At 38.5% G+C, this 27,882-nt stretch overlaps 1 protein-coding gene across 1 annotated transcript in view; it reads left to right on the top strand.

Moving 5' to 3' along the window:
• Positions 1-27,882, top strand: part of AK9 (adenylate kinase 9) — a 129,243-nt gene that overhangs the window by 56,690 nt on the left and 44,671 nt on the right. The window contains exons 17-26 of the mRNA XM_072638085.1: positions 519-694; positions 3,912-4,026; positions 6,926-6,993; positions 10,757-10,927; positions 16,977-17,054; positions 19,787-19,990; positions 20,949-21,076; positions 22,618-22,830; positions 26,559-26,816; positions 27,680-27,804. Of these exons, the coding sequence (XP_072494186.1) occupies positions 519-694; positions 3,912-4,026; positions 6,926-6,993; positions 10,757-10,927; positions 16,977-17,054; positions 19,787-19,990; positions 20,949-21,076; positions 22,618-22,830; positions 26,559-26,816; positions 27,680-27,804 (1,536 nt within the window). The remainder of the gene's footprint in view (positions 1-518; positions 695-3,911; positions 4,027-6,925; positions 6,994-10,756; positions 10,928-16,976; positions 17,055-19,786; positions 19,991-20,948; positions 21,077-22,617; positions 22,831-26,558; positions 26,817-27,679; positions 27,805-27,882) is intronic.

Here is a 27,882-nt window from a genome sequence, read left to right as displayed (position 1 = left end):
TAAATTTACACATCTCACTTTCCTCTGAGCCACTTTAATTCTTCTTTGCTCATAGAGCACCCCAACTTCTTCGATGAGGACATGCCATGCTGGGTGGTCCTATGTCAGCATTTCCCATGTCGCACAATCAATTCCAAAGTTTTTAAAAGAGACCTTGAGAGTGTCTTTATATCACTTTTTCTGATCACCATGTGAGCACTTGCCTTGTGTGAGGTCTACATAAAAGTCTTTTAGGCAAGAATGTATTCAGAAGAGGGACCCTATCTTTAAATAAGTATAAAGTCTAAGCTTTATATTTCCCACAGTGTTAATGAATGAATGAATGAAAAAAAATTACTTCCTTTGTAACCCGTTGTGTTTTATTTTATGCATTTAAAAACATTGTTTTGAGAAGGGCTTCATCAGACTTCGATGACACACACAAAAAAGTGAAAAAAACCTAAGTTAGAGCCTCAAAGATAGTAGCATGGTGACATTCCATGTTATTTCTCCCATCTCAAATCATAATTGTAATACAGATTTACAACTTTGCTACAGCTTGCTGCGAAAAACCAGGAGAGGTTTCCTGGTGCACCAAAAAATGGAGGATGGGTAATGGATAATGCTCCTATGATTCGAGAGTTCTGGGCAGCCATAAGCCATAAAGGAATTCTTCCTGATGTCATTGTCATATTAGATGATGCAGAAAGTCAAGGTTGGTAAATATTCATCATTTCAGTGTGAAATAAAATTCCCCATTGCACATTACTGCTGTGTGATAATGGTTTTTGACATTCATTTTTAAAATTTAATTATTTTTGTTACATTTTAAGTTCTAAACTGTCTTCCTCCCTCCCTGCCCTGCACTACAGAAGGCCAGCATTTTACATAGATATATAGATATGTATGTGTGTATACATATTTACATACATATATATTTATATATATCACACTATGCATACTTCTATTACTTCTGTTTATCAGTTCTTTCTCTGTAAGTGGATAGCACTTTTTTTAATTATGGGTCCTTTGGAATTCTCAGATCATTGTCTTGATCAGAGTAGCTAAGGCTTTCACAGTTGATCATTATTATAATATGCTCTTACTGTGTATAGTGTTTTCATGGTTCTACTCACTTTTACTTTGTATCAATTCATATTAGTCTTCCCGGGTTTTTCTGAAACCATCCAGCTCATCATTTCTTATAGCACAATAGTATTCCATTACAGTCATATGCTACAACCTGTTTGGCCATTCCGCAATTGATAGATGTCCCCTCAATTTCCAATTCATTGCTACCACAAAGAAAGCTGCTATAAATATTTTAGAACGTATAAGTTCTTTTCCTTTTTCCCTGATCACCTTGGGAAATAAACCTTGGGTCAAAGAGTATACACAGTTTTATAACTCTTTGGACATATTTCCAGATTGCTCTCCAAAATGGCTAGATCAATTTACAGTTCCACCAACAGTGTATTTGTTGTTTTTGTCGAGTAGTTTTTCAGTCATGTCTGACTCTTCATGAACCCATTTGGGGTTTTCTTGGGAAAGATACTAGAATGGTTTGCCATTTCCCTCTCCAGCTCATTTTACAGATGAGGAAACTAAGGCTAACAGGGTTAAGTGACTTGCCCAGGATCACACAACTAGCAAATGTCTGAGGCCAGATTTGAACTCAAGTCTTCCTGACTCCAGGCCTGGTACTTTATCAGCTGTACCACCTAGCTTCCCAAGAGTGTATTAGTCTCTCAGATTTTCCATATCCCCTCTAACATTTCTCATTTTCCCTTTTATCATTTTAATCAATCTGATAGGTATAAGATGATATCTCAAAATTGTTTTCATTTGTTTTTCTCTAATCAATAATGATTTAGAACATTTTTTAATGTAACTTTGATTTCTTCTTCTGAAAACAGCCTGCTCATATCCTTTGACCATTTATCGATTGGGGAATGACTCATATTCTTATAAATTTGACAGAGTTTTCTATATACTTGACATCTTTATCTGAAAAACTATCCACAAATTTTTTCCCCAATTTTCTGATTTCTCTCTAACATTGGCTACCTTGGTTTTATCTGTACAAAACCTTTTTAATTTAATGTAATCAAAATTATCCATTTTACAGCTAAAAATACTCTCTCTCTCTCTCTTGTTTAGTTAAATTTTTCTTCTTACCCATGAGTCTGATAAGAAGTATATTCCATGTTCTTCTAATTTACTTATGATATCTCTCTTTATATCTAGGTCATGTATCCATTTTGACCTTATTTTGGTAAATGGTGTAAGATTTTGTTCTGTACCTTGTTTCTGCCAGATTGCTTTCTAGTTTTCCCAACAGTCTTTACCAAAGGGTGAATTATTATTCCTACAACTTAAATCTTTACATTTGTCAAACATGAGGCTACTATAATCATTTACTACTGTGTATCATATGTCTACTTCCTTCCACTGATCCATCTTTCTATTTTTTAGCCAGTTCAAGATAGTTTTGATAATTACCATTTTATAATACAGTTTAAGATCTGATAGTGCTAAACCTTTTTCCTTTAAATTTTTTTTCATTAATTCCTTTGGTATTGTTGACCATTTGTTCTTCCATATGATTTTATTAGTTTTTCAAGCTCAATAAATATTTTTGGTTATTTAATTGGGATAGTATAGAATAAGTAGATAGAATTGTCATTTTTATTATATTTTATTATATTGGCTAGACATTCATTTTTTCCAAAGTTGGTCCCTCTCAGCCCTCCCTCACCCACTGAGAAGTCAAGTAATATGATATCATGTGAAGTCATGCCAAACATATTTCCATATTAGCCATGTAAGGGTGAGTAACGCAAGAAAAATACAGAAAAATACAGAAAAAGGTACACTTCCGTCAGTTCTCAGAGTTTATCATTTCAAAATCTCTCTGGAGGTGGATAGCATTTTTCATCATGGGTCTTTTGGAATTGTCTTAGATCATTGTCTTGATCAGAATAGTTAAGTCTTTCACATTTGATCATCTTACAACATTGCTGTTACTGTATACAGTGTTATACTGGTTCTGCTCACTTTGCTTTGTAGCAGTTCATATAAGTCTTCCCAGGTTTTTTGGAAACCATTCTGCTCATCATTTCTTATAGCACATTAGTATTCCATCACAATTATATGCTACAACTTGTTTAGCCATTCCCCAGTTGATGGGCATCCCTCATTTCCAATTCTTTACTACCGCAAAGAGATGGTATAACTGTTTTTGTACAAATGGGTCCTTTTCCCTCTTCTCTGATCTCTTGGATACAGACCTAGTAGTGGTATTGCTGGGTCAAAGAGCATGCACAGTTTTATCACCCTTTGGGCATGATGTTTTTTGGTAAAAAAAAAAAAAAAAGTTGGAAGTGAGTTTCATTACCTAAGTAGTCCCTGTAATTACATCTGGGCCATCCATTAAATAATCTCTTCTTCTCAACTAGGAAGCATGTAAAAGAGCATTTCTAGGTGGGTGAGAAATGACCTAATACTAGTGCCTGCTGTAACATCTGAATGAGCAACATAATGCCCAAGACAGAATCTATATGGTGTTGTCCCTTTTTTAGTCCAAGAAGGAAGACCCTTTAAAATATGAGCAAAGCAAATGTGTTCTCTTTGTAATGTAACTATCAGTTTTGAGTGCAACATATTTAAAGAAAATTTTCCAGAAGAAAAAAAAAATCTTTTAAAAATGCCTTCCATCTCTAAGTCTAGAATTCCATGTTTTTCATAGAAATATAGTACTTCAGTTGCAATAATAAAATATAGATCCTTTTCATAATAACATTTGTAACTGTTATAATAAAGAGATTATAGGTTTCCAGGTGTAAAACTTTTACTTCCAATTTTTAAACTATAAACCAGTATTTTAATAATTATAAAAACAATGTAAATTATTTTTTAAAATTGTATTACAGGAAGATATTTACTACGTAGGCTGTTTTTAGAGAACAAATCTGAACTGGTTGCTAAAATAATGGCAAGAAAAGAGGAAGAAGCAGAAGAAATTAGGGCACTTGAACAATCTCAAAGGTAAACTCTTGGTACTATCCATAATAAACCTATTTTTAATATTAAGAAAGATACTGAATAAACATTTAATGCTATTTGGTTGATGTTGCTAATTCCTGTTGGTGAGATTTTTATAATACAAAATAACTATGCACTAGTTAGCACTAGTACTAATCTTAATTAATTTTTTTTAAAAAATTAACTTTTCCAAATATTTTCCACATCTTTAAGGCAGAAATTATGGCCATACTATCAGTTAGCATCACAGTTATATCTTTCACTCAAGAACCAGCCCACAAGAGGCTCTTGATAGGAGGAATAGTAAGTGGGTTTGTTTGTTTTGGTTTTTTGTTTTGGTTTTTGTTTTTTTTTTTACTAATTTAGCTATCCCTAAAATAACATTGTAAACTAAAGTTTATAGACTAGAAAGACATAAAGTAGAGAGCATCCACATACCTAAGTTTATGTGCATGTACACATATGTCTTCTGGTGGTTCAGCTTACCATGGAGGTGACCCTAGGTTCTCAAAGCTATGCCAGCAAACTGAATACTATGATATGTCCTATCAAACTTAACTTTGGCTTCTAGTATTATTATGAGTTACCCAGACGGTGAAGGTCTGATGATTACTTATGGGCTATTTGTCTAACAGCCCAAAATATGTTTCTCTTTGGGCTAGCATCCAAGTCCCAGCCATTGAGGTTGTACCATGATGTTGGATGCCTAAAAGAATCTCAGAAGTGAAAAAGGAAATGATTACCCATATATAGGAAGGGAGAAGGACTTCCTTCCCTTACAACCTAAATTTTTTTTTCATTTGGGGACAGATGTTACACAGACCATAGGATGATGTTATATGAGCCTAGAGAACTCGAAAAAGAAAATGAGACTTTTTAGAGAGGAAAGGGGACATTAACAGTAACAAAAATAAAAACAATTACATTGTAGGATTATGTATATACTTATATCTGTATATATGTATATGTATATACGTATATACGTATATCTATATCTATCTATGTGTATATATTCTATATCTAACTCTGTGTGTGTGTGTGTGTGTGTGTGTGTGTGTGTAATTCATTGGCTCAACAGACAGTATTTCTGGTTCTAGGAGACATCAGAAAATTAATATCTTAGCCCATGATATAATCAGTCAGTTTCTGGTTCCTCTTGCTAAAGAGGAGGAAAATTCTGTCTGAACTCTAATAATATGAGTGGATGTTAAGATCAGAGGGTTCCTTCTACCCCTATAAGGAATATTCAACATGTTAGCAAGATAGAATGGGTCATTCTAGGTACTCTCTACCTCTCATTCCTCTGCATTCACCTTCCACTCTTATCATGCTAAAACAGGTACAGTGATGTTCAGGAGTATGCTGGTAAATGCTCTTCTTCTCCAAAAAAAAAAAAGTATACCTAACACTTTTAAGTTTAATTTGTATTATTAATATTTTTCCATCATTTTTGTAAGGCTAGACAATCAATAAAATAATAAATGAAGCCTTAATCTGTAACCTATGCAAATTTCCAAGTTGTACACACTCACAATGAAAATTTAACAATCATCTCTCAAGAGTTAGTTTGAATTGGCTCTGTCCCACCACCCCTGACTGTGATGCACAAATGAAGAGCCTCTCCCAGGTTGGAGGATGTATGTAAGGTGAATTTTAGTGTAAGTAAGGTGGGTTTTAGTGTGTGTAAAGTGAATTTTTGTTATAATTTCTCAGTTCCGTTTCCCAGGATCCATAGTTATAACAATCAATAGTTCCCAAGTACTAGATATGAGTTCCCACAGTTATGGTTCGAAATATCTCCACCATGCTTGCACATAGTTATATAATGGTAAGTAATATAAACATCCACTACAGCTGCACATGAGATACAGGAATGGGGTGATGTAAATTTGTGAGGCTATTACCGGCAATATGCCTTCTTTGTCTGTTGGCCTATAAAACAGGTGGCCACTAGATAGTAAATGGGGAACCCTTAGGGTTGAATGTACAAATGGTGTGTGTGCCTCAACTGGCCCCTATTGAGGCTTGGAGGGATCCTTAGAGTTGAGTGCACAAGCTAGAATGCTGTGTGTGCCTTAATCAGCCCCATCAAGGCTTGGGGGCAATCTGTGTTTGCCTCAACTGGCCCCCATTGAGACTTGAGAGGATTCTGGGGAAGCACAAGTTGTGTCTGTCTCGACTGACCCCGTGGAGACATAGGGGTAGTTGCCCCCCCTTCTCACTGGCCCCTGTGAGAAGGATGATTAGGGAATGCTGTAGGAGTTGTGCCCCCATTGTCAGCAATCCTCTTCTGAGAGAACTAGACTAAAATAAAGTAAGATTATTAACCCCTTCTTAGTGTCTTTCCTGTCTGACCAAAGCAAGAGTGAATCTGTGCTACAGCCCTCAAGTGTGCTGCGTTTATCTGTCTTACAGGAGAAAAGAAGATAGGTGGGGGAAACTGTCTCTCTCAACCCCTATGCCAGGCTTTGAGCTCAGGGCCTACTTTAGATCTCTTCTCTCTCTTTACTCCACAAGAATCTTTCCCTCATTCTGCAGGCAGAATCTGCCCAGCCTCAGCTGTACCCCTACTCCACAAATGCTGTCATATCCCTCTACATCTGAACACATTATAGAATCATCAGTTTGGGGGAACTCTCCCATTCTGTAAACATTGTTCAAGCTCCAATTCAGAAACTTCTTTAGAGCTTAAAGTGATAATATTCCTTTCAATAGAACAGGAAACCATTATAGGACATTATTAAACACTGAAGTTTAAATAATCTTGGGTACCGACTACATAAAAGAGTCAAAAGGAAAGAAAGAGATAGCAAGCATTATTTTTTTTAAAGCTCTCTAATTCTGCACAAGTTTGAAGTCAGGAAATTGCAAAGATATTCATTTTGGAAAATTCTCGTTTCAGAAAAACAGATGAACTAACAGTTAAATTTGAAGATGATAGTAAGAAAAAAGAGGCCGAGAAAACTGAAGGCAAGTATAATTCTTCAGTATAGTATGATTTTGTATTATGTCACTTCATATAATTCAAAAGAATTAAAGAAATCTGTGGTTGGTGTCAACCTTTATGGCTCAAACTGCATGCACCTGGTACCTAAAGACACTTCATAGACTGTATCCAGGTAGGTGTGAATCCTGGCTCTTCCACTTAGCAGCTGTGTGATTCTGGACAGATCTCTTCAGTCTCTCTGATCTTGGATTGCCTTATTAATAAAATGGGGCTGATAATACTTGTGCTTCCCACCTTAGGAAACTGCTTGTAGGTAAGGAAATAATGTGTATAAGGCATCTTGTAGATCATAAAAGTTCTATACAAATGTAAGCTATGATTCTTTTCTCAATATAGATAGTAGAACCTTTGGGGTAAGATAGAGTAAACAAATTTGATTAGATCACAAACTAAAGTGAGAGTGAGAACAAGCTGTACTCTTCCAGAACTATCCAAAGATTTAAAAGGCCTTCTTTGCTATCACTCGTTATGGTATCCCTAAGCCAGGTGCTTTAAAAACAATAATATTAACTAGAATTTTTCTAGCACCCACTATGTTCCAGGAACTATACTAAGTACAAATATTATCCCATTTGATCCTCACAATCCCTAGAAGGAAGTTGCTAGTAGGATCCCTGTTTTACAGTTGAAGAAACTGGGATTGACAGAAAGGAATTGCACCATATGACCCCTAAGGTCCTTTCCAGTTCTAAATCTATTATCTTATGGATTTTTTGTTTGTCTTTTTTCTTTTTTTGAGACTAGACCTTCCTATTTTGCCTAGGCTGGAAGTAAAGTGACTACTCACAGTACCAACATTACTGCTAATGGGCGAAGAAGCCTTGACCTGCTCCAATCACCTCTCCTTAGGCAGCCTAGATAACAGACTTCTTTCGAACACTGGGAACTTAGAACTCCTGACCTCAACTCAGCCTCCCCAGTAGCAGGAATTACAAGCATGGGCCACCATCCCAGCCAGATCTTATGACCATAGATGTTAGAATCAGTTTTCAATCACCTGACAGCAAATTAGCTACCAAATTTCACAGCAAATCCTTTCCTCTGTTTCCTTTAATTCAAAGGGAGCCTGCCACACAAGCTGGGAGGTAAATTTAAGATCCCCTTCCAATGCTGAGCCACTAGCCAAGTCAAGTCCTTTTAGACAGAAATACTTTATTACCTTCTTTCCACTAAGAAAGTGTGAGCCAAGTGGGTGGCAAGTTCAAGTGGAGGGAATAATAGTATGCAGTTTAGCTTGGATTGGTGCTTTGCAGTAGTCTGAAACGAAATATTGCCCATCTTTAGACTGAGGTTAGGAGAATAGAGCAGACAGGATAAGGAAACTAGCCACCTCCCAAAAGAAAACAGTTCAGTACTCTCCAGGGCCAACTCACAATTCCACAGCTTAAGGACTAAAAAGGAGACATTCATCCTCTCTCAGCTACTTAGTGGACCAGTAACTTCAGACAAGTCACTGAAATTTTCTGGGTATCTATTTCCTTATCCTTAAAATAAAAGGTCAGATTAAATGAACTCTATTGGTCCTTCCAGCTCTAAAATCTATGAACTCATGAACACTGTCTGTACGCATTAACCTCTGTCACTGTCATTTCTTTGATAATGAAAAGCTGCAACAAAGGAGACACTTTATAACAAAACATTTAGCAAAATAATAAATAAAAACAAGTATCTAAAATGTGTATCATATGATCTTAGATAACTGGGTTTTCTGCTACCAGTCAGAACACCGTGTAACAGCAAATGCTTAACAGAGCAAATACTTGCCATGTATTTTGTTCTTTGGAATTGTACACAATAATGTTTCTTTGTGTGTGTGTGTGTGTGTGTGTGTGTGTGTGTGTGTGTGTGCGTGCGTGTATGTACACATACATATATATTTCATTCTCTGAAACTTACTGAAATTTATCGAAATTTATCTAGGAAGGAAATCAACGGGAAAATCCATCAGGTGGTGTTTTCTGAAGTTTCATGTTTGAGGACAGGTAGAGATTGTACTACATGGCCATTAGTGGCAGCTGGTGGTACAGTGGATAGAGCATTGGGCCTGGAGTCAGGGAGGCCTGAATTCACATTTGGCCTCAGACTTACCAACTGTGTGACTGTGGGCGTGTCATTTAACCTTTGTCTGTCTCAAGTTTCCTTATCTGTAAAAGGAGAATAAATACTTTCCTCTCAGGGTTGTTGTAAGGATCAAGTGAGGTAATATTTATAAAGTCCCTGGCACATAGTAGGTGATTAGTAAATGCTTGTTCCCTTAGCCTTCCCTTCCTCACTCAGAAGTCTCATTCCTGTCCTAGCTTCTGTGACTCTGTGATTTAAAGAGGAGACCTCAGACCTAATTTCTACATACCTTACTGCAATTTCTCATGCTTTTATTTTGCAAAAGGAGCATATCCAAAATAAATTTTATTTTATTTAATTATTTTAACATATTTTTCATCCAGCAGTATTTCCTGCCCTCAAGTTCACTTCACATTCTAAAAGAAGGGGGTGGAGAAAAATATGTATGTGTATGTATATGGACATATATATGTATAGGTATACTTATATATACCCGATATACATATATGCTGATTTGTTTTTCTTCTAATGTTACCTTGTATCTACTGTGTGTATATTTAAATGTATACACATATATACATGTGAACACACACACATAGTAGATACAAGATAACCCTGGAAGAAAGGGTACACCAGCATCTAGGATAAGCAGGGAAAGCCTCCTGTTGAAAATGGTTCTTGACCCAAGTCTTAAAGGAAAACAGGTCTTCCAATAGGTAGAGGTTAAGAGGGAAAGAATTCCAGGCATGGGGGTCAGCCAGTACAAAAGTAGAGAGATGGACATGAAGCAATATCTGTGAGGCAAACAAGTAGACCCCTATGGCTAAACTTCAGAGAACAGGAGAGAGAGTAATATTTAAGGAAACCAGACATGTAGGAAGAGGCCAAAGTGTGAAGGGCTTTAAATGCCTAACAGAGGAGTTTCTCTGTGGTCCTAGAACGGCAAGGGAGCCACTCATTTATATGGTCAGATCTGTGCTTTAGGAAAATTACTTTGGTGGCTATATAGAGGATGCCTTGCAGTGAGGAAAGCCCCAAGTCAGAAGTCTGTTGCAATAATCCATTCAAGCAAGGGGTAATGAGAACTTGAACTAGGATGGTGGATATGAGTGAGAGAAGGGGATGGTTTGGGGAGTGTTGTGCAACACACTGTGTGTGTATGTGTGTGTGTATGTGTGTGTGTGTGTGCGCGTGGCACGCACATACTCATGTACATTTGGCCTGGACCTGTGGTTTCTCCTGTACAGAGAACTCCCAGTATGGAAACTTAATATTTTGTGACATAGCCCAAGATCTTCGTTTTAAATCACAAAATCCCAGAGCTGGTTTACCCTAATGCACACCATCCCTTGCTCCAGGACTTATAGTATCAGAAAGCAGTCGATGGCACTAAGTGAAATGACTTGTCCAGGGACTCAGAGCTGTGCATTAAAAGCAGAACATGAATGTGGTCATATTGAATCTAAGGGTGCCTCCTTATCACTTCTGCCATGCTTTCTTGAAATCTACATATAAATAAGATGAAAATGAAAATGCTAAGAAAAATGACAAACTCCAGAACCCTTTCCCCTAAATTCTGAAGTGGATTAGTTTGAACAAGGCACAGAAGATACTCAAATATAACCCTCTTTCCTCCTTTTTTTTCCCTAAATAATCTTGAACCAGGACCTACACCAGAAACTGAAGCTGCTACGGAGGAGCCTGAAGCAGAAGTAGAAGCTGAGGTGACCGAGGAGCCCGAGGCCACCCTGGAATCTGAGCTCCCAGGACTAGAAGGAGAGGAATCTGAAGTTACTGCGGACCCGGAGGCTGAGACCGAGGCCGAGGCCGAGTTAGGTTAGATTGTATTTCATATTGTTTCGTTACCTTTACCAAACTTTTTAGCCCCTTTCCATTTCGAGTCTCTTAAACCAGATTTACTGTTGGCCCTAGGGCAGTGGGCCCGTAATGCCCACGAATAACCACACACAGCCAGACTGGCTTTCCTCAGAGTCCTTGGGAAGAGCATTTTTTCCAGCGTCGACCTGGATATCCAGGAGGTGACAAGCTCCTGCCAGTAGAAACAGATATCCTCCCCCAAGGAAGCCCAAGCTAGGAAGGGGAGGGAGATGGGGAACACAGCCAAAAGAGAATCAGTTTTTAAGAAATCAGTAAGATGAAATCCTATTCTTTTTGCTTCATTTGGTTGGTTCCCTTTCGGTGACCACTACAGGTTTAGAGAAAAGAGATCCTAGAGGTTAGTGGTCAGTCTGGCTGCTTGTATCTCTAGCAGTGGTCTAGCAATGACAACACCTTGCTTGCTTTTCTTTCTTTTCAGTGGCTGAGCAGGTTAGAATAGTGGGCCTGCCTGGCATCTAATGATGCCTGTAATTCAGGCCTCACTAAGAAACACCTGGAATTACATTTCTGGATGTTGAAATACTGGCATGACCTCAATGACTAAGGGGTAGGGAGGCTTCATGGACATCATCACCATCATGAAAGCTAGGATTGATACAGTGTTTTAAGGTTGGCAAAATCATCTCATTTTATCCTCACACCAACCCTGGGACGCAGTTCTATTATTATGCCTGTTTTACCTGGAATCAGGAAATTATTATTGTTGTTTAGTCCTTTCAGTTATGTCTGATTCCTCATGACCCTATTCTGGGTTTTCTTGGCAAAGATACTAGAGTGATTTGCCCTTTCCTTCTCTGACTCTTTTTACAGATAAGGAAACTGAAGCAAACAGGGTTAAATAACTTACCCAGGGTCACACAACTATTAAGTGCCTGAGGCCAGATTTGAACTCAGAAAGATGAATCTTCCTCATTCCAAGCCCATTTCTCTATCTAGCACAACCTAGTGGTCTTATTAGAGCATAACTGTATGTAATCTCATAAGTTTGCATGGGAAAAGTTTAGCAAGTTTCTTTTTTTCTTGTGATATCTGAAAAAGTCTCTGCTCTTCCACTAACAGCTTCTGTCATCTCATTCTCAGGAAATTTATTAGAATCCAAGCTGTGCAGACTGAGATAACTATCCCCTCCTGATATCACTGACCATCTATCATCTTTAGGCTGACAATAAGAAGTAGCCCATGACTGACTTCTCCCAGACAGTAGGTAGCTACATCAAAGGAAGGTCACTGAAGGAGCTGAAAATGTGCCAATGTCAAGTTGTCTCAAAAACCGGTCATTAGGGGGCAGCTAGGGGGTGCAGTGGATCCTGGAATCAGGAGGACTTGAGTTCAAATGCGGCCTCCAACACTTGCTACTGACCCTGGGCAAGGCACTTAACCCCAATTGCCTCAAAAATAATAATAATGAATGCCAGAAAGACTATTCATGATCTCGTGTGTGTGTGTGTGTGTGTGTGTGTGTGTGTGTGTGTGTGTGTAATTAACACTAATATTTTCAAGAACATCTCAGGAGCAGTATTGAGAACAAATGGGAGGTCAGAGCTTTTTCTCAATGTCACCAAAAACAATTCAGCCCCTAACTATATCACTGCTAATGACCCATACTGTGATCTTCCCACGGATATTGATACTTTTATTGGCTTGAAGAAGGCTGGTTCAGAAATATGCATATCATCTGGAAGCAACTTCCAAGGGAACCTTTGTAGGATTTGCACTTCCTATACTTATTACTCATCCAAGATCAAGCTGGCTATAACTCATCCCCTGAAATTACTCACATCCTTCCATAAATATCCCCAAAATATACATGAGTTATGTGTTGGGTTTGGCTTCCACCTTTTATTAGCATAAAGCTAATGCTTGCCACAGTTATTCACTTGGAAGGCATTTGCTGCTAATATCCGGAATAAGCAAAAGAGCCTTTCCCACCATTGGAATTAGCCCCACAGACCTGGAACAGAACATAACATTGCCTCATATGTACAGTACTATGATCTTAAGAGACTCAGTGAGGTCTTGGCTGCGATCCTTGCCAATCCTCTCTGTTCTTGGGTTGTAATAATAGTGCTTTGAACCTACTGGCACATAGTAGTGCTAAATAAACGCTTATTAACTAACTGATTTGCAATATCACATTGCTGACTCATTGACCTTGAATTGTACTTTAAAAAAAAGTCCTGCTATTTCGCCACATCTGCTTCATCCTGTATTTGTGAAGCTGATTTTTGAACCCCACATTTGGAACTTTACATATGTCTTTCTTATATTTCATTCCATTAGATTCAGCCCATCATTCTGTGTTAAGTATATGTTTTGGTTCCAGACTCTGTCTTCCAATATGTTGGATATCTCTCAGTTTCCTCATCTGTAAAATGATCTAGAGAAGGAAATGACAAACCACTCCACAACCTTTACCAAGAAAACCCCAAGTGGGGTCATGAATAGTCAGACATGACTGAAAAACAACTGAACAAAATAAATTTGACAAGCATATCTTCTAAGGTTTCATCAAATCCACTGATAAAAATCTATTGAACACTACAGGCCAAGGAGAAATCATAAGGACTCTTCATTACAGATTTCTGTTCAAGTTCATATGGCCTATTGATGATTATTCTTTGGGGCTATTTACTCAATGCATTACTGAGTATGGTACATCATGTAACCATATAGTACATACATGTAGCCATACAGTCATCCAACATCTCTTCCTGTCTCCTTGTCAATAAGAATAGTATGGGAGATTTGACTAACATTTAATTGAAATTTAAGTCTATGACATCTATGGAATCCCCTGGCTTACTAATCTGGTTACCTTGTCAAAAAAGAAAATAAGGTTACCCCGACATGACTTGTACTTAAAGAAGCCACATTGGCTTTTAGTGATTTTTGCTTTCTTTGTCTAAATCTTCACAAACAATTCCTATAATAATATGTTTTAGTATTCTGTCAAAAATCAAAGGCAAGATCACTGATCTATAGTTTGCAGACTCTATTGTCATCCCTAAAAGCACTTAGCAGTGATCACTGCCAGTTCTTATGGTGCCCTTGAATGGAGTTTGTCCATGTTCAGTGATTTGAACTCATCAAGGGTATGATTTGTCTTTCCTTGTACATCCCTAGCATTTAGCTCAGTGCCTGGCACGTACATAGTAAGCAATTAATAAATGCCTGTTGTTATTGCTGCCTGGACACTTTGTACTCATCCAGCATTACCTGACTGAGCCAAAAAAACTATGAAGTTTCTTTCCCTTCAGAATACTTAATCAGAGAGTCTTAGGGACGAGGAAGATATCAGACCAGGGACAGTGTGGCTTAGGTGGCCTCCCTGCTCTGGAATTAGACGGGATGAATCACCTAAACCAAGAACACAGGCCAAACCTAGAAGACAAGCTTTGCCATAGACAGTTGTCTAAGCTTCCCCTTCAGAGTGATATTTTCTCCATGTAGAGCTATGTTTTGGGCCTACAGGACGTGAGGACCGCAGTTATCAATTCCTTTCTGCAATGGAGGTTGGAAGTCTGGGAGGAAGGAAGGGTGAAAGAGGAGATGGTAGGGTGGAAAGTGGAAAGTGTTGGTTTGTACTTGATCCAAGGCATACACAGCTCCAGTACATTTATTGGTTCAGCTCTCGAAGATTTCACCATGACCAGCAGAGGTCAGCAGAGGCCTCAATCTGGGCGGCAAAGAAGTACCTGCAAGTTCTAGAGAGCACACAGTCCACAAGCAAGCTACAGACTGATGGGTTCCACCAAACAGGACAGTGAAGGAAATAAAGAAATAGGTCATCATGTTGGTCGAGAGAGCATAGCCAGGACACAAGACATAATTTAAGAGTGGAGGAACTAAGTATAGAGTCAACAAAGCTGAGTAAGAATGATGAGATTATGATGGAAAATGCTATCCACATCTAGAGAAAGAATTAGAGTCTGAATGTAGATCAAAGCATACGATTTGCTCTCTGTCTTTTTTGTTTTGTTTCTTCTTTCTCATGGTTCATTCCATTATAATTCTTCTTTGCAACATGACTGATGTGAAAGTATGTTTAATGTGAATGTGGATGTACAGTCTATATCAGATTGCATGCTGTTTGGGGGAGAGGAAAGGGGAGTAAAAGGGAGAAAATTTGGAACTCAAAAGCTTTTGGAACTGAATGTTGTAAACTAAAAATAAATAAATTTTAAAAGAAAAAGAATGATGAAATTACAGAGCAGAAGACCGAGTACGGGGCATAGAAAAACATCCTGCTACAAAGATGGAGAACCTATATCTAGGTAATAGTCACATCTTTTCTTAAGCACATGCAGCCAGCCAAACCTTTAGGGAACTTGAACTTACCCTTTCTTGTACATTTTATTTGGGTCTGATTTTTCTTCAACTAGTTATGCATAAAACATCTGTGCAAACTGATCGTGGGAATTTTAAGAAAGTAGATTTTAACTGATGCCATCAATTTTTCAACTCAACTTGAATAACTAAATGAAGGGAAAAAGAGGCCATTACCATAAGACTAACTATGGAAATAAATTTAATAAAAATTGGTTCTTTCTTGGTTCCTAGAACAAGAAATTTTTTACTAGGAATACCAGAGGGGCAAAATCATAGCAATCTCATTTCACAGGCTTCTTGGGAGGATCAATTGAAAAAATATAATTTGCAAACCCATAAAGCATCATATTAACATTGGCTACCATCATCATCATCATTATTATTACACCACAACATTTGTGCAAAAGTCATTGTCATACCAATCATAGGAACATCTGTTTCCCTAAACTAAAATGAACTCACATACCCAGAATCTGAATGCAATTAAGTGGGGGACTAACTATGCTCTGAGAAATTACAGATACATTCTGTTGTTTAAAATATTGTTTCTTTTTGTCCCTATAAATGTATCAATACTTTTCCCATCAAGCTTTCACTGATTTTTCCATTCAAAAGTGCTCTCACCTTGAATTCATACAACATTTTTTTTCAGTTCAATAGACTTTCAAGTATCTATTATGTGTGAAACACTGTACTAGATGGGGGGGAGTCATAAAAAATGTCTAATATAGCCCTTGCCTTCAAAGAGATTATATTCTAGTCAGCAAGCATTTATGCATTACTAACACCTACTGTGTGCTATGTAGGGTACAGTATAGAGTGCTAGGCCTGGAGTCAAGAAGACAGGAGTTCAAATCTGGCTTCAGATACTTATTACTGTGTGACCCTGGGCAAGTCACTTCGCCCTGTTTGCCTCAGTTTCCTCATCTGTAAAATGAGCTGGAGAAGGAACTGGCAAACCACTCCAGTATCTTTGCCAAGAAAACCCCAAATGGGGTCATGAAAAGTTGGACATGACTAAAAATGACTGAGGAACAGAAAAACAGCACTATGCTAGGCCTTGTTCTCTTTTTGTATTTAGGTAGTGTGCTTCATTTGCTGCTCTGTAAAATTCCTGTGTCCTTTTTTAAACAGGCTAAGAAATTGTCATCAAGTTGACACCACTCTCTGCAGCAATTTGAATGTAGGCTCTTTCTAGGAGTTTTAAAATGAGAAAAGACTCAGATTATTCCTTCCATCCATTACACTTCCTGTGCTTAGCAGCAAAAAAAAAAAATCTCCCCAAATGAGGGATTATGTGGTAAACCAGCATCTGCTGGAGAGAGGGGAAGAGGTAAAAACCTAGGCACAAGACTGTGATCAATAAGATTTATTATAAAAGGCATCCTTCAATTGATAAATGGCCTTAGGCCAGGAACAGGCAGTATTCAGAGGCAGAAATCCAAACTGCCCCTGGAGGCAATGCGTGGAGCTAGGAGAGACCCTAACACAATCATTCCTCCTGAACTGGGGTAGGGAGAGGGGAGCAGCAGCCAGGTAGTCATGCTGCACCTTTCAGTAATAAATGGTTATGAAACAATTCATTAAGATTACTGTTATTATTGAAATACAAATATAATACAAAGCATTAACAAATAGTTTTCTTTTTTTTTAATAGCTACTTCTTCTGTTTTAAAAGAACCATCACCCTTGACAGAACAGGAAGAGGTTTCGGGAGAGACTGATCCACTAAAAGGTTAGATCAAAGGTCACACTGTAGTTCTTTCTCCTTTTTTTCTTACAAAGAAGCATAGTACATCCTAAATTGTTATCTGTCTTTTAGTTTATTTCTCTAATACCACATGATGTATAATTTTTTCTAACCACCTCCTCTACACACACACACACACACACACACACACACACACACACACACACACATGTTTTGAAATAAATTGTGGATTTCAGTTCCATCAAAATGTTTTATTTTTTTGTCCCTCCCCCCCATTTTGTTAACTGAAAAATGATAATGATATTTCAATTTTTTTAAACCATATTCATATAGAGAAGAGTAAGTTATGAATATGGGCATGAGTCCTGCAGGAAATCATACCTGGGAGTGAGCCATTGTGGTACGACACCAAACCTATTGTACCACACTGCATAGCGTTCCATGATTCTTATTGTTTTCTGCTAGCAAACCTTAAGACTTGGCTTTACCAGGACCTCCATTGCAGATTTCTTGTTATATCCTTCTTTGTTGAAGTCCTAATTTCTGCCACATAGCTTTGTCTACAGGAGAGAACACAGGCCTTGCCAACCCTTATCTTTTGTCTTGCTTCCTGGAAACAACACACATAACCTGATGTCGTCATCATCATCTTTGTCTTTTGTGGCTATAGTGGTAGTTGGAAGAAGGGGATGAGGTTGAAAACAACAGACAAAAGAGAAACTCCTAAGTCGTAGCAGTTAATCATTCTGATATGAAAAAATTACAGAAACTGGGCATTGTTCATTCTTGTTTTCCTTTATCTCAGTCAACCCTTATTTTCTGATCCCTGCCTTGGAGTCAACTTATTCCATCCTATCTGCACTGGAAGCAGTATCGAATTCTGGATTTCTCACTGGTGAAGATTTGGTTTGGAAAGCCTGCTAGGTGTCTCTGTCCTTTAAGAAAAGCAGTTATTTCTGTTCTGGATAGACACCCTGAGGGGTCTTTCCCTCCCAGATTGATTCTTTTGAGAAGGCAAACTAGACCATTTTTTTGCCTCAATTCTTACCTATCCTTTAATCAATGAATGGATATTGCCTCAGACAAACTGAGACCTGGGAAAGACCTTAGCTTAAAAAGGTCTTGGTCTCCCACTGCATCCAGGGCCAGTCTTCCTGACCTGTGTCTTACCACTGGACTCTGAATGACTTTGCAGGAGAGAGTGAGGTTGATGCCTCAGGCACAGTCCTACTTCCCTTCAATCCAATTCACTCGCAAGTCAAGACATCCTCTTCTGATGTCACTGGTCCTCTTTGAGAATGAAAGATGAACGATGACAATCATTTTACTAACTCCTGATTAGGCGCCTCAGCCAAATCTGTTCCAAACAAAGCCTTTCCTACTTTTCCAATCTTCTCTCACTTTCCTCTCCTCCGTACACTTTATGATCTAGCGACATTAGCCTACTCACTGTTCCTAAATGACAATACCCTATCTCTTGTCTCTCTAGTTTTGCAAAGAAAAATATAGTAGCCTGGAATGTTCTCCATCCTTACACCTGCTTCTTAACTTTCCTAGTTCCTTTCAAGACTCAGTTCAACCTATACCTCCTAAAAAAACTGTTAATACCTTCACTCTGAAATGACCTTCCATAAACTCTGTTTATAGCTTATCTGTAAATAGTTACATGTTGTCATCCTTTTTAGAATGTGTTCTTCTTGAACAAGGTTTTTTGTGGAGGTTTTTCTCTTTGCATACTGATTGCTTAGCACAATCTTTATTGGCTGACTCACTGCCCAATTTCTCTAGCTTCCCTTGAACAACATCAGGCGTATAACAGACATACTACTATTGCCTCCTTCACCATAGGCCTACTGGCAATGGGTGTATGGAAATCTTTTCCTTGTCCCCAATAAAGATCTGTGGTTATCTGACTTTTGAAGATTTCTCTTCAGAATTTTATCCTTCCTGAAGTTCTATATGCTACCACCTTGAGAGTCCCAGATCTTATCTAAAGGGAAACTTTCTGCAGTCTCTGCTGTAGCAAGCTGGGGAATAGGGACATGATGGGGACCACCAGTTCTTCTCGTCTTCCCAAAGTATTTTCCTCCATCAGCCTGAAGTGAGGTTAGCCTCTTCCATCTTCTTTCTCAAAGCTGGAAGCCAGAAGTGACTTGAAACTTTAAAAAAGTATCAAAGAAGACTGAAGAAGACTGGGGCTCTCTTACCACCCCCATTCCATCCCTCATGCAGGGCAAGAAATTCATCTCTACCAGTGAGGAAAGAATCCCCACATCAATGGGTTTTCAGACTGGGATTATAACAATTACACTGCCCAGTTAATTGGCAAGCATTTATTTATCTCTTAATCTGTTCCAGACATGTACTAAGCCCTGGAGATACAAAGAAAGGCAAAAACAGTGCCTACCCTCAAGGAGCTCACTTTCTAATTGGGGGAAAGTTGACACATAAATAAATAGGTCCATAAAAAGATATACACAGATTAAATGAAAGAGAAACTTGTGAGGGGAAGGCACTAGCAGCAGAATGGATTGGGAAAGAAGGTGGGATTTGGGCTGAGTCTTGAAGAAAACCTAGGAAATGTAATGGTAGAGGTGAGGAGGCAGGGCATTCAGTGCCTGGGGTCCAGACAGGAGATGAAATTGAAAGCAGACTATCAATACTGGATCATGTCATATGTGTAGACTTGAGCTGTTATCATTTAAATAATTCTATTAAAGTGGCAAAAAAAAAATTTTGTCTTTTTTTTCACTCAGGAATATTGCCTGAATTTTCAGACGATAGTTACCCTGAAATCCCAGAAATGGAGCCAATGAAAGAACTTCTTAGAACTTTCACCAATAATTGGAAAACCTTAGAGGTGTTGATTGCTGACTTACCCTTGGTTCAGATGTTAATCGTGGAGATCGCTGATAAAACTCCAGAGGATTTACTTCAGCAAGTAGCTGAGGCTATGGATAGTAAGTATTGTAATGTTGCTTAAATATCTGTATTTATATTGCAGAAAAAACAATATATGTCCAATGAAACTTTAAGAATGTTTTTAAGATTCACATTTTCCACAAATATTTGTCATTAGCCTTTTTTATCTACAGGGCTCTCTGTTAGATATTAGGAGTGGTCAAACTTTCAATCAGATAAGTCTTCTCCCATGGACCCTACAGTCTATTAAGGGGATAGTTCAGTTCAATTCAATAAACATTTATTAAGGGCTTACTATATGCCAGGCCCTGTGCTAAGTACTAGGGAGGCAAAAGAGGCAAAAGACAGTCCCTGCCCTTAACAAGTTTATAAGCAAATGGGATGGGGGGAGATAGCATGCACACAAATATATACAAAATAAGCAAGATACGGGATAAATACAAAATAACTAACAGAGGGAGGATACCGAAATTAAGGGGAAGGCAGTGGGATTTTAGCTGGGACTTAAAGGAGGCCAGGGAGGTCTCGAATTGGAATGGAAGAAGGAGAGCATTGTGAGCATGGGGGACAGCCAGAGAGAATGCCAGAGTCAAGAGGAGTGCCTCGTTCATGGAACAGCCAGGAGACCAGTGTTGCTGGATTGGAGAGTACATATTGAGGACTAAGGTATGAGAAGTCTCCAAAGGTAGGAGAGGGCTAGGTTATGAAAGGTTTCAGAACAAACAGAGATAACTAGGTGACACAATTGGTAGAGAGATTGCCTAGAATCAGGAAGACTTGAACCTCAGATATTACCCGGCTGTGTGCCCCTGAACAAGTCATTCAACCTGTGCCTGACTCAGTTTCCTCATCTATAAAACAGGGATAACAATAGCACCTACCTCTCCCGGTTGTTGTGAGGATAAAATGACATACATACATATTACATATGTGTGCTAAAAGAAAAGCTCTTATGTTTGAGAAGATTAAATGGCAATTGTTTCTTCATATTTCTAGGACCCTTCAGATATATTGGATGGGAAATGGCTTTGGAAGATTATGATGAAGAAGCAGATGACTTTCAAGCTGAGGCAGAAGCTGAGGAAGAGGTAGAAGAAGATGAACCAGAAGAAGATGAAGAAGATGTAAGAATAATTTTTTAATTACTAATTTTCCTTTGAGATTCCTTCTGGATTCACTTGGCTAAGGGTGGATTTTGAAATCTGAGAATTGCCCAGTATCACTTACATGGAAGATCTCATTCCTTGAAACAAAATGTCAAAGTAGCTAATTCAATATAGATACAGATGCAGATCACTTTGGCAACCATGTGGAAGGACTAGAGTGGGGAGAGACTGGAAGCCATTTCAGTTCACTAGGCAAGAGGACATGAAGGTCTGAGCTAAGTCGACTGTGTGAATAGAGAGAAGGAGTCAGAGGAGAGAAATGTTGTAAAGGCAGAAATGGCAAGACTTGACAACTATTTAGATATATGAGGTGAGAGCCAGAGAGTCATTGGGTATAATGGTGAGGCAACAAACTAGCCTGGGAGACTAGAAGGATGGAGATACTTTCAGAAATAGAAGTTTAAAAAAGAAGAGAACTTTGGCGAGAAAGATAATGAGCTTTGTGCATGGAAACAATCAGCAAAGTATCCGGAAAGACAGTTTTAGATTGATTGTAAAGGAAAACTTCCTAATGATCATAGCTACCCCCAAAGTGGAACGGACTCCTAAGGAGAGAATGAAAGTTTTCTCTTTACTGGAGGTTTTCAAGTGAATGATCACTTGCTGGTATGGGGCCTGGTACAGAGTTAGGCGCATTGTTGTTTAGTCAGATTAGTTATATCTGACTCTGTCCCCCTCCCCCCCACTTTGAGATTTTCTTGGCAAAGTGGAGTGGTTTGCCATTTCCTTTTCCAGCTCATTTTACCGATGACGAAAATAAGGCAAACAGAAGTTAAGTGACTTGCTCAGGGTCACACAGCTAATAAGTGTCTGAGGCCAGATTTGAACTCTTGATTCTAGGACCAGCATTCTATACACTGCTCCACCTAGCTGCCCCGAGAGTTGGCATTTAATGCTTGTTCATTGATTACTTTGTACTGCCTGGATTGCATTTCTTCCTCTCCTCCCCTCATAGAATCCCTCTCTTCCTTCAAGACTCAGCTCAAAAACCTTAATGAATCCTTTCCTAATCCATTTGATTGGTGGTGCCCTTTATCCCTAAATACCTTGTACTGGTTTGTGTTTATTCTCTTTTTATTTATTCTGTGTATAGATCTTGTTTTCTCCCCCATTTGAATAAAAGCCCCTTGATAGCAGGGATTGTTTTATTATTCAGATTTATATCCCCAGCCCTAGCACAGTACCTAGTATGTTGAATGATTGATTGAAGTAGAACAAGGTCTGATTCCTCTTGGACATGATGGCCCTTCAGACACTTGAAGGTGGCCATTGTGTTCCCATCATCAATAAGTCTTTTCCCCTCCATGCTAAACAACCTCAGTCCCTTCTATCGATCTCAGAATGGCATGTTCTCCAGTCACCTCTCAATTCTAGTTGAACCTTTCATTGTTGCTTTTGTGTGGGGTGGGTGTCAGGAGGTAGGGGTACAAAAGGGGCTGCCGACATGTTCTCTGGCTACTTCCAGTGACACTTGGGCTCTCCCCTTTTTTTCTTTTTAGGATGAAGACAGAATTAAAGAGAAACGGAGACATTTGGGAGACTCAAAGAACTTTTGTCCAGTGGCTCTCAAGGAGAACTTTATGCTATTTCCAGGTCCTCCAGAGGATGGAGCTAAGTATCGAGAAAAGGTTTACTATTTTTCAAGTATTGAAGCAAGAGAGAAGTTTTTGGAGACCTCTGAAGACTTTGTCGCTCATGAAGAACCATTAAAGGTAAAACAATAGTAATGACAGCAATAAATGACAGGATTTATCTAGTGTGTGAAGGTTTGGGAAGCACTTTACACACGTTAACTCATTTGCTCCTCAAAACAACCCAGTCAGGTGGTAGTTATTGGTATTCCCTTTTTTACCAAGAGGAAACTTAGACAAAGGGAGGTTAAGTGACTTGACCAGGGTCACACAAAGAATAAGTGCCTGAGATAGGATTCACACTTAGGTGTTCCTGACTCCAAGTCCCACATTCTATCCACTCTATCACCTTAAAGTTTGCAAATCACTTTACAAGTATTCGCTTCTTTTGTTCACATAACAACCCTGGCCAGTAGGTGCAAATTTTTATTCCCCCTTTACAGATGAGGAAACTGAGGCAGGAATAGGTTAAATAATTTGCTCAGGATCTACAGCTAGTGTCAGAGGCATAAGTTAAACCTGTCTTCTGACTCCAATCCCTTCATTCTACCCACTGTCCCCTGCTGCCTGTCTCTCTCTCTCTCTCTCTCTCTCTCTCTCTCTCTCTCTCTCTCTCTCTCTCTCTCTCTCTCTCTCTCTCTCTCCCTCTCTCCCTCTTCCTCTCCCTCTCTCCCTCTCTCTTTCCCTCTCTCTCTCTCTCCCTCTCTCTCTTTCTCTCTTTCCCTCTCTCTCTTTCTCTCTTTCCCTCTCTCCCCCTCTCTGTACTCTCTCTGTGTGTATGTCAGTCTGTCTCTATGTGTCTCTCTCTATCTCTCTTTCTCTGTGCCCCAATCTGTGTCTCTAGTATGTGTGTGTCTCTATCTCTGTGTTCTCTTCTCTGCCTGTCTCTGTCTTTGTGTGTTTGTGTGTCTCTCTATCTCTCTCTGTATCTCTTTCTCCTAAGAGAGCATCACCAGACTTGTGACTTTACTAATATAAGGAACTCCTAAGTGAATAAACTGCCTGTACCAATGGAAGTTGTCACCTTTTCTATAACTTCTAGTCTGAGAGTTGCCTCTAGAGCATGAGAAATTAAAGGACTAGCCCTGGCTCACTCAATCTGTATATCAGACATTGGTCTTCTATCCCGTATACTAGGCTGCCTACATGTCTATACTACTCAGTCTTATCTAAGTCAGAGGCTTAAATAAACTGCTTTAATTACAAAAAGAACTCTTGACAGCAGGGGTTCTCAATGGATTAGAGTGGCAGTAACCACGTTTTCAAACAAAACTTCAGTGGCCCCTTGCAGTGGAGTATTTTTAAATGATTTAATGCCTTTGACAAATGGTGTCAAATAATATAAACCTGGTTTTTAAAATAATTTTACTTTAGGTTCATTTCATAGTAAAATGAACAACATTGCAAAAACTCCTACTTAGTAAGAAGGACCATATGAACTGTTTGCTCTCAATGTGTTTTATAACTGGGAACAATATTGGTTGGGACAGCTCTCCTGGTAAGATGTTTCACAGCAATTTTCATCTCCCTGTGTAATCCACATCACATGTGGGCTTAAAAAATTCAAGAATTTTGTTTTGTGTTTGGTTGACAAATCTCCACATAATGCTTCTAAAATCATGGAAATAAAATTTCAAGCGTGGTTATTAGGTTGTCTTCTGCCATTACAATTTTTTTTTTGAAGAACTCTTTGGATTGCTTCCTGAGGGCTCAGGTTTCTCCAGAACAGTTTGGTAAATGTTATCATAGATTGTTACATCTATAATGAATTGACCATTTTAATATCTTCTCTCAAGGAATGAGATCTTCCACTCGTGTGATATTGGCAGATAACCGAAATTTACCATCCTGTTTTGTTTTCGGAATTTTTTTATATTTTAAAGAAAAATCTCTCTGAAATGTCTAACATCCCTGCCTTCTTAAACAGCATACTAACCACAATTTAATCTTTTTCTTCTGACTTTAGATGACCATTATGAGCATTAATCATTGCATTGTATCATTCTCTGGTAATGCTTTTTACCTTACACTTAACTGGATTCTTAGTCCTCTTCTTTCATAATTTTTCAGTCCACAACCCCTGCTGGGAGCTACGCATTCTTCTTCATGTATCTGAAGGTTTTTAAATTACTGTCTTATTTACTGGCTTCATATGGATGAGGACCTCAGGACTTAATAGTGATTCTAAATCTCTCTTGAAGAAGTACATAAATTTCTGTCAGCTAGTTTTCCCACCATTCAGGGGTCATTGGGTTTCTCCATTCTTCTGGGTTCAAGGCTATATTTCAAGTGTTTTAAATTTCTGGAAATTATGGGATGCTTAGGCCCCAGCCCTAAGATCCTGTCTCTGGAAGCCTTCCAATTTCTTAGTAAGCACCTGTCCTGTGAGAATATTTTCTCTTGTTGCAGAACACATTCTCTTATCAGCACAGAGATAGGGGTGCCTGGCCCAAGGATTTTTGTCCCTGGCTGGTCCAAGGACTCTTCCTCCCACAAGATCCCCAAGGTCAATGCCTCTGACAACTCCCTCAAAGTCTGGTATGCTCCCTACACTTACCCAAGCATAGCTCTCAAAAACACCTGGACCCTTAGATTACCTAATTAGTTCCCTGGCATTCCTTTGCCATGCCCCTCTTCTTTATAAACCCCAGCACCATCCTCAGTCTCTTGCAGGTTCCCATAAGGACCCATGCCCCGTTTTTGCTAAAAGGTTACAATGCCACTTGATTAAGAGAAGGTTTGAATATGGGAATTCATTCCAGGCAACTCTACCTTGACATTCTCAATCCCAGCAACCTAAAATCTCCTCAGAAATATATTTTCTTTGCAAGTATGCCTTATTTCTGAAGCATTTAAAATGTGATCCCATAGTTAATCCAAATAATGTTTGGTGATGAAAAACCCAGTCCTAGAAAAATTCTTGCTATGTCCCATGTTGAAGGAATTCAAGGTTTTTCCTTAAAGCTAACAACTGGTCACACAATAGTTTCATCCTATTTCATTTTGTTTTGTTTTGTTTTTTCAGTGGAGATGGCAAAGAGCTGGTCACCATTTCCTGTGTTTCTTCACGCACTTGAGAATCACTACTGAATTGCTACTCATTTTTCCTAGCCCTTCTCTCCCTCTGTTTCTTCCTTCCTTCCTTTTTTCCTTCATCCCTTCCACAAAAATTTATTGAGTGCCTTTTATCCACAAAGCCTTTGGCTACATACGGTGGGGCTTACAAAGGTGAATAAAAAAATTTCCTGTCTTTAAGAATAATACAGTCCAGTAGGAGAAGTGAGGCAATACATAGCTTATTTTAAGACCAGACACAATGTGTCATGTAACATCAGAGACATGCAAATGCCATGAAAGTTCAGAGGGAAAAGAAATCCCCAAGGTGGCATGTGATATTTGGCCTTGAAGGCTGGATAAGGATTAGACAGGTGGAACTCAAGTAAAAGGGCATTCTTTGAGAAGGGGAAAGTATGAGAAAAGATGCAGAAATAGGAAAGCACACATTATTTGGAGAATGGTAAAAGGTCCCCTGGGTTCTTCAGTCAAACTGAGCTCAATGCCAGTCATCTTTTCTCGTGTATTTTAATTTTTAACATTTTAATTATCTTTACAGTGTTTCTATATACCCATCCTATGTCCTTAACTTATGTCCCTCTTAAAACACAGAAGCTCAGAGCATTATTATCAGCGCCCAATAAATATGAAACAAGAGAACAATTTGTGAAGGAATGTTAATAGAAACATATTATATTTCAAACTTATTTTAATGTTCTTTTTTCCCCAACCCTTTCCTCTTCATCCCTTGCCAGGCTCCTCCACTGAGAGTATGCCTTTTAGGTCCTCATGGAGCTGGCAAGACTGTCTGTGGTCGATGGTTAGCTGAAAAATTTGGCATATTTCACATTCAATTTGAAGAATTTCTGCAGGAAAAAATCATGCTCAAGACTCAGAGGAGAGTTGGACCTGAATATGATGATGAAATTGAGGAAGAAGCAACTGAAAGACAAGAACTAGAAGAAATTGCAGCTCAGGCTAATATTACCCTTGAGAGTGAAAAAAACAAACCGGTATTATAATGCCTAAAGTTTAGAGATAACCTACAAATCTATGATTTTCAAATAACTGTGTTTCCTTGATTTACGTAGAGTGAAAAAAGCACATTAAGTATTTTGTAATAACTTTCCATACAACCAAAAATACAGAAAAATGTTCACCACCAGTCCATTGTCCCCTGCCATTATCTGAGGTAGACACACTGTTCCGAACACTGGATGTTAAATACTGATGTGAACATAATTACAGTAAAAGTTAGCATAATTTATCCTAACCAGTATGGTATTATTTCCCTGCTTTTGTCAGGGAGTGGGAGGGAGGCAATATTATTTCAGCCTTTGTGTCCATAGACTATAAGATCTCTGAGTAATGATATTCTATTAAGCCTTACATAACCTATTTCTGCATGTAGTCAATTGCCATTACAAGATCATTTTTTCAAAACTATGAGCAATATTATTTTAAATTGCCTGTTTTCTATTGGTCCCTGGCAAATAACTATCTATAAAATTTATAATTTCAGTTGGAAAGACAAATTTACATAGACCTCACACTGAAACCTAGGAAGTAGTTAAATCTTAACAGATAAAATTTTAGTGGGCACATAGATGTATAAAGTGATTGAATCATGAGATGAATTATACCAGCCATTTGTGTATAGCATAGAGGTGCAGCTTTGTAACTATTAGTTGTAGTATGTTGTAGATCTTAACCATATTGAATATTGGCACAAAGTGAGCCAAACTTTTCAACATTTTCATAAGCCCCAGTATGACAGTAGTTTGAGAGAAATAGGAACCTTCTTAATCATTTGTGTACTCTTCATTAATGTGTGTTTATTGATATTTTTCTCCTGTTTGTCTGAGTTGGGTTTCAGGGTAAAGAGATAGTGTTCACTGATGAGGAAGAAGCTATTAAAGCAAACCTCGTAGACAATGAAACATTACCACCAGAAATTCTGGATCTCTATCTTTCTGAATGGTTTCTTAAAGAACCAATACGGTAATTTTGACTTTTAATAGTATCTTTTTGCATGTTTTCATTTTATTACTGGGACAGGTAGGTGCTTCCAGTGTTGGG

Source organism: Notamacropus eugenii, chromosome 2 (assembly GCF_028372415.1).
Source record: "Notamacropus eugenii isolate mMacEug1 chromosome 2, mMacEug1.pri_v2, whole genome shotgun sequence".
Classification (NCBI taxonomy): Eukaryota; Metazoa; Chordata; class Mammalia; order Diprotodontia; family Macropodidae; genus Notamacropus; species Notamacropus eugenii.
The sequence above is the reverse complement of the archived record's forward strand: the minus strand, read 5'-3'. Positions and strand labels throughout refer to the sequence as shown.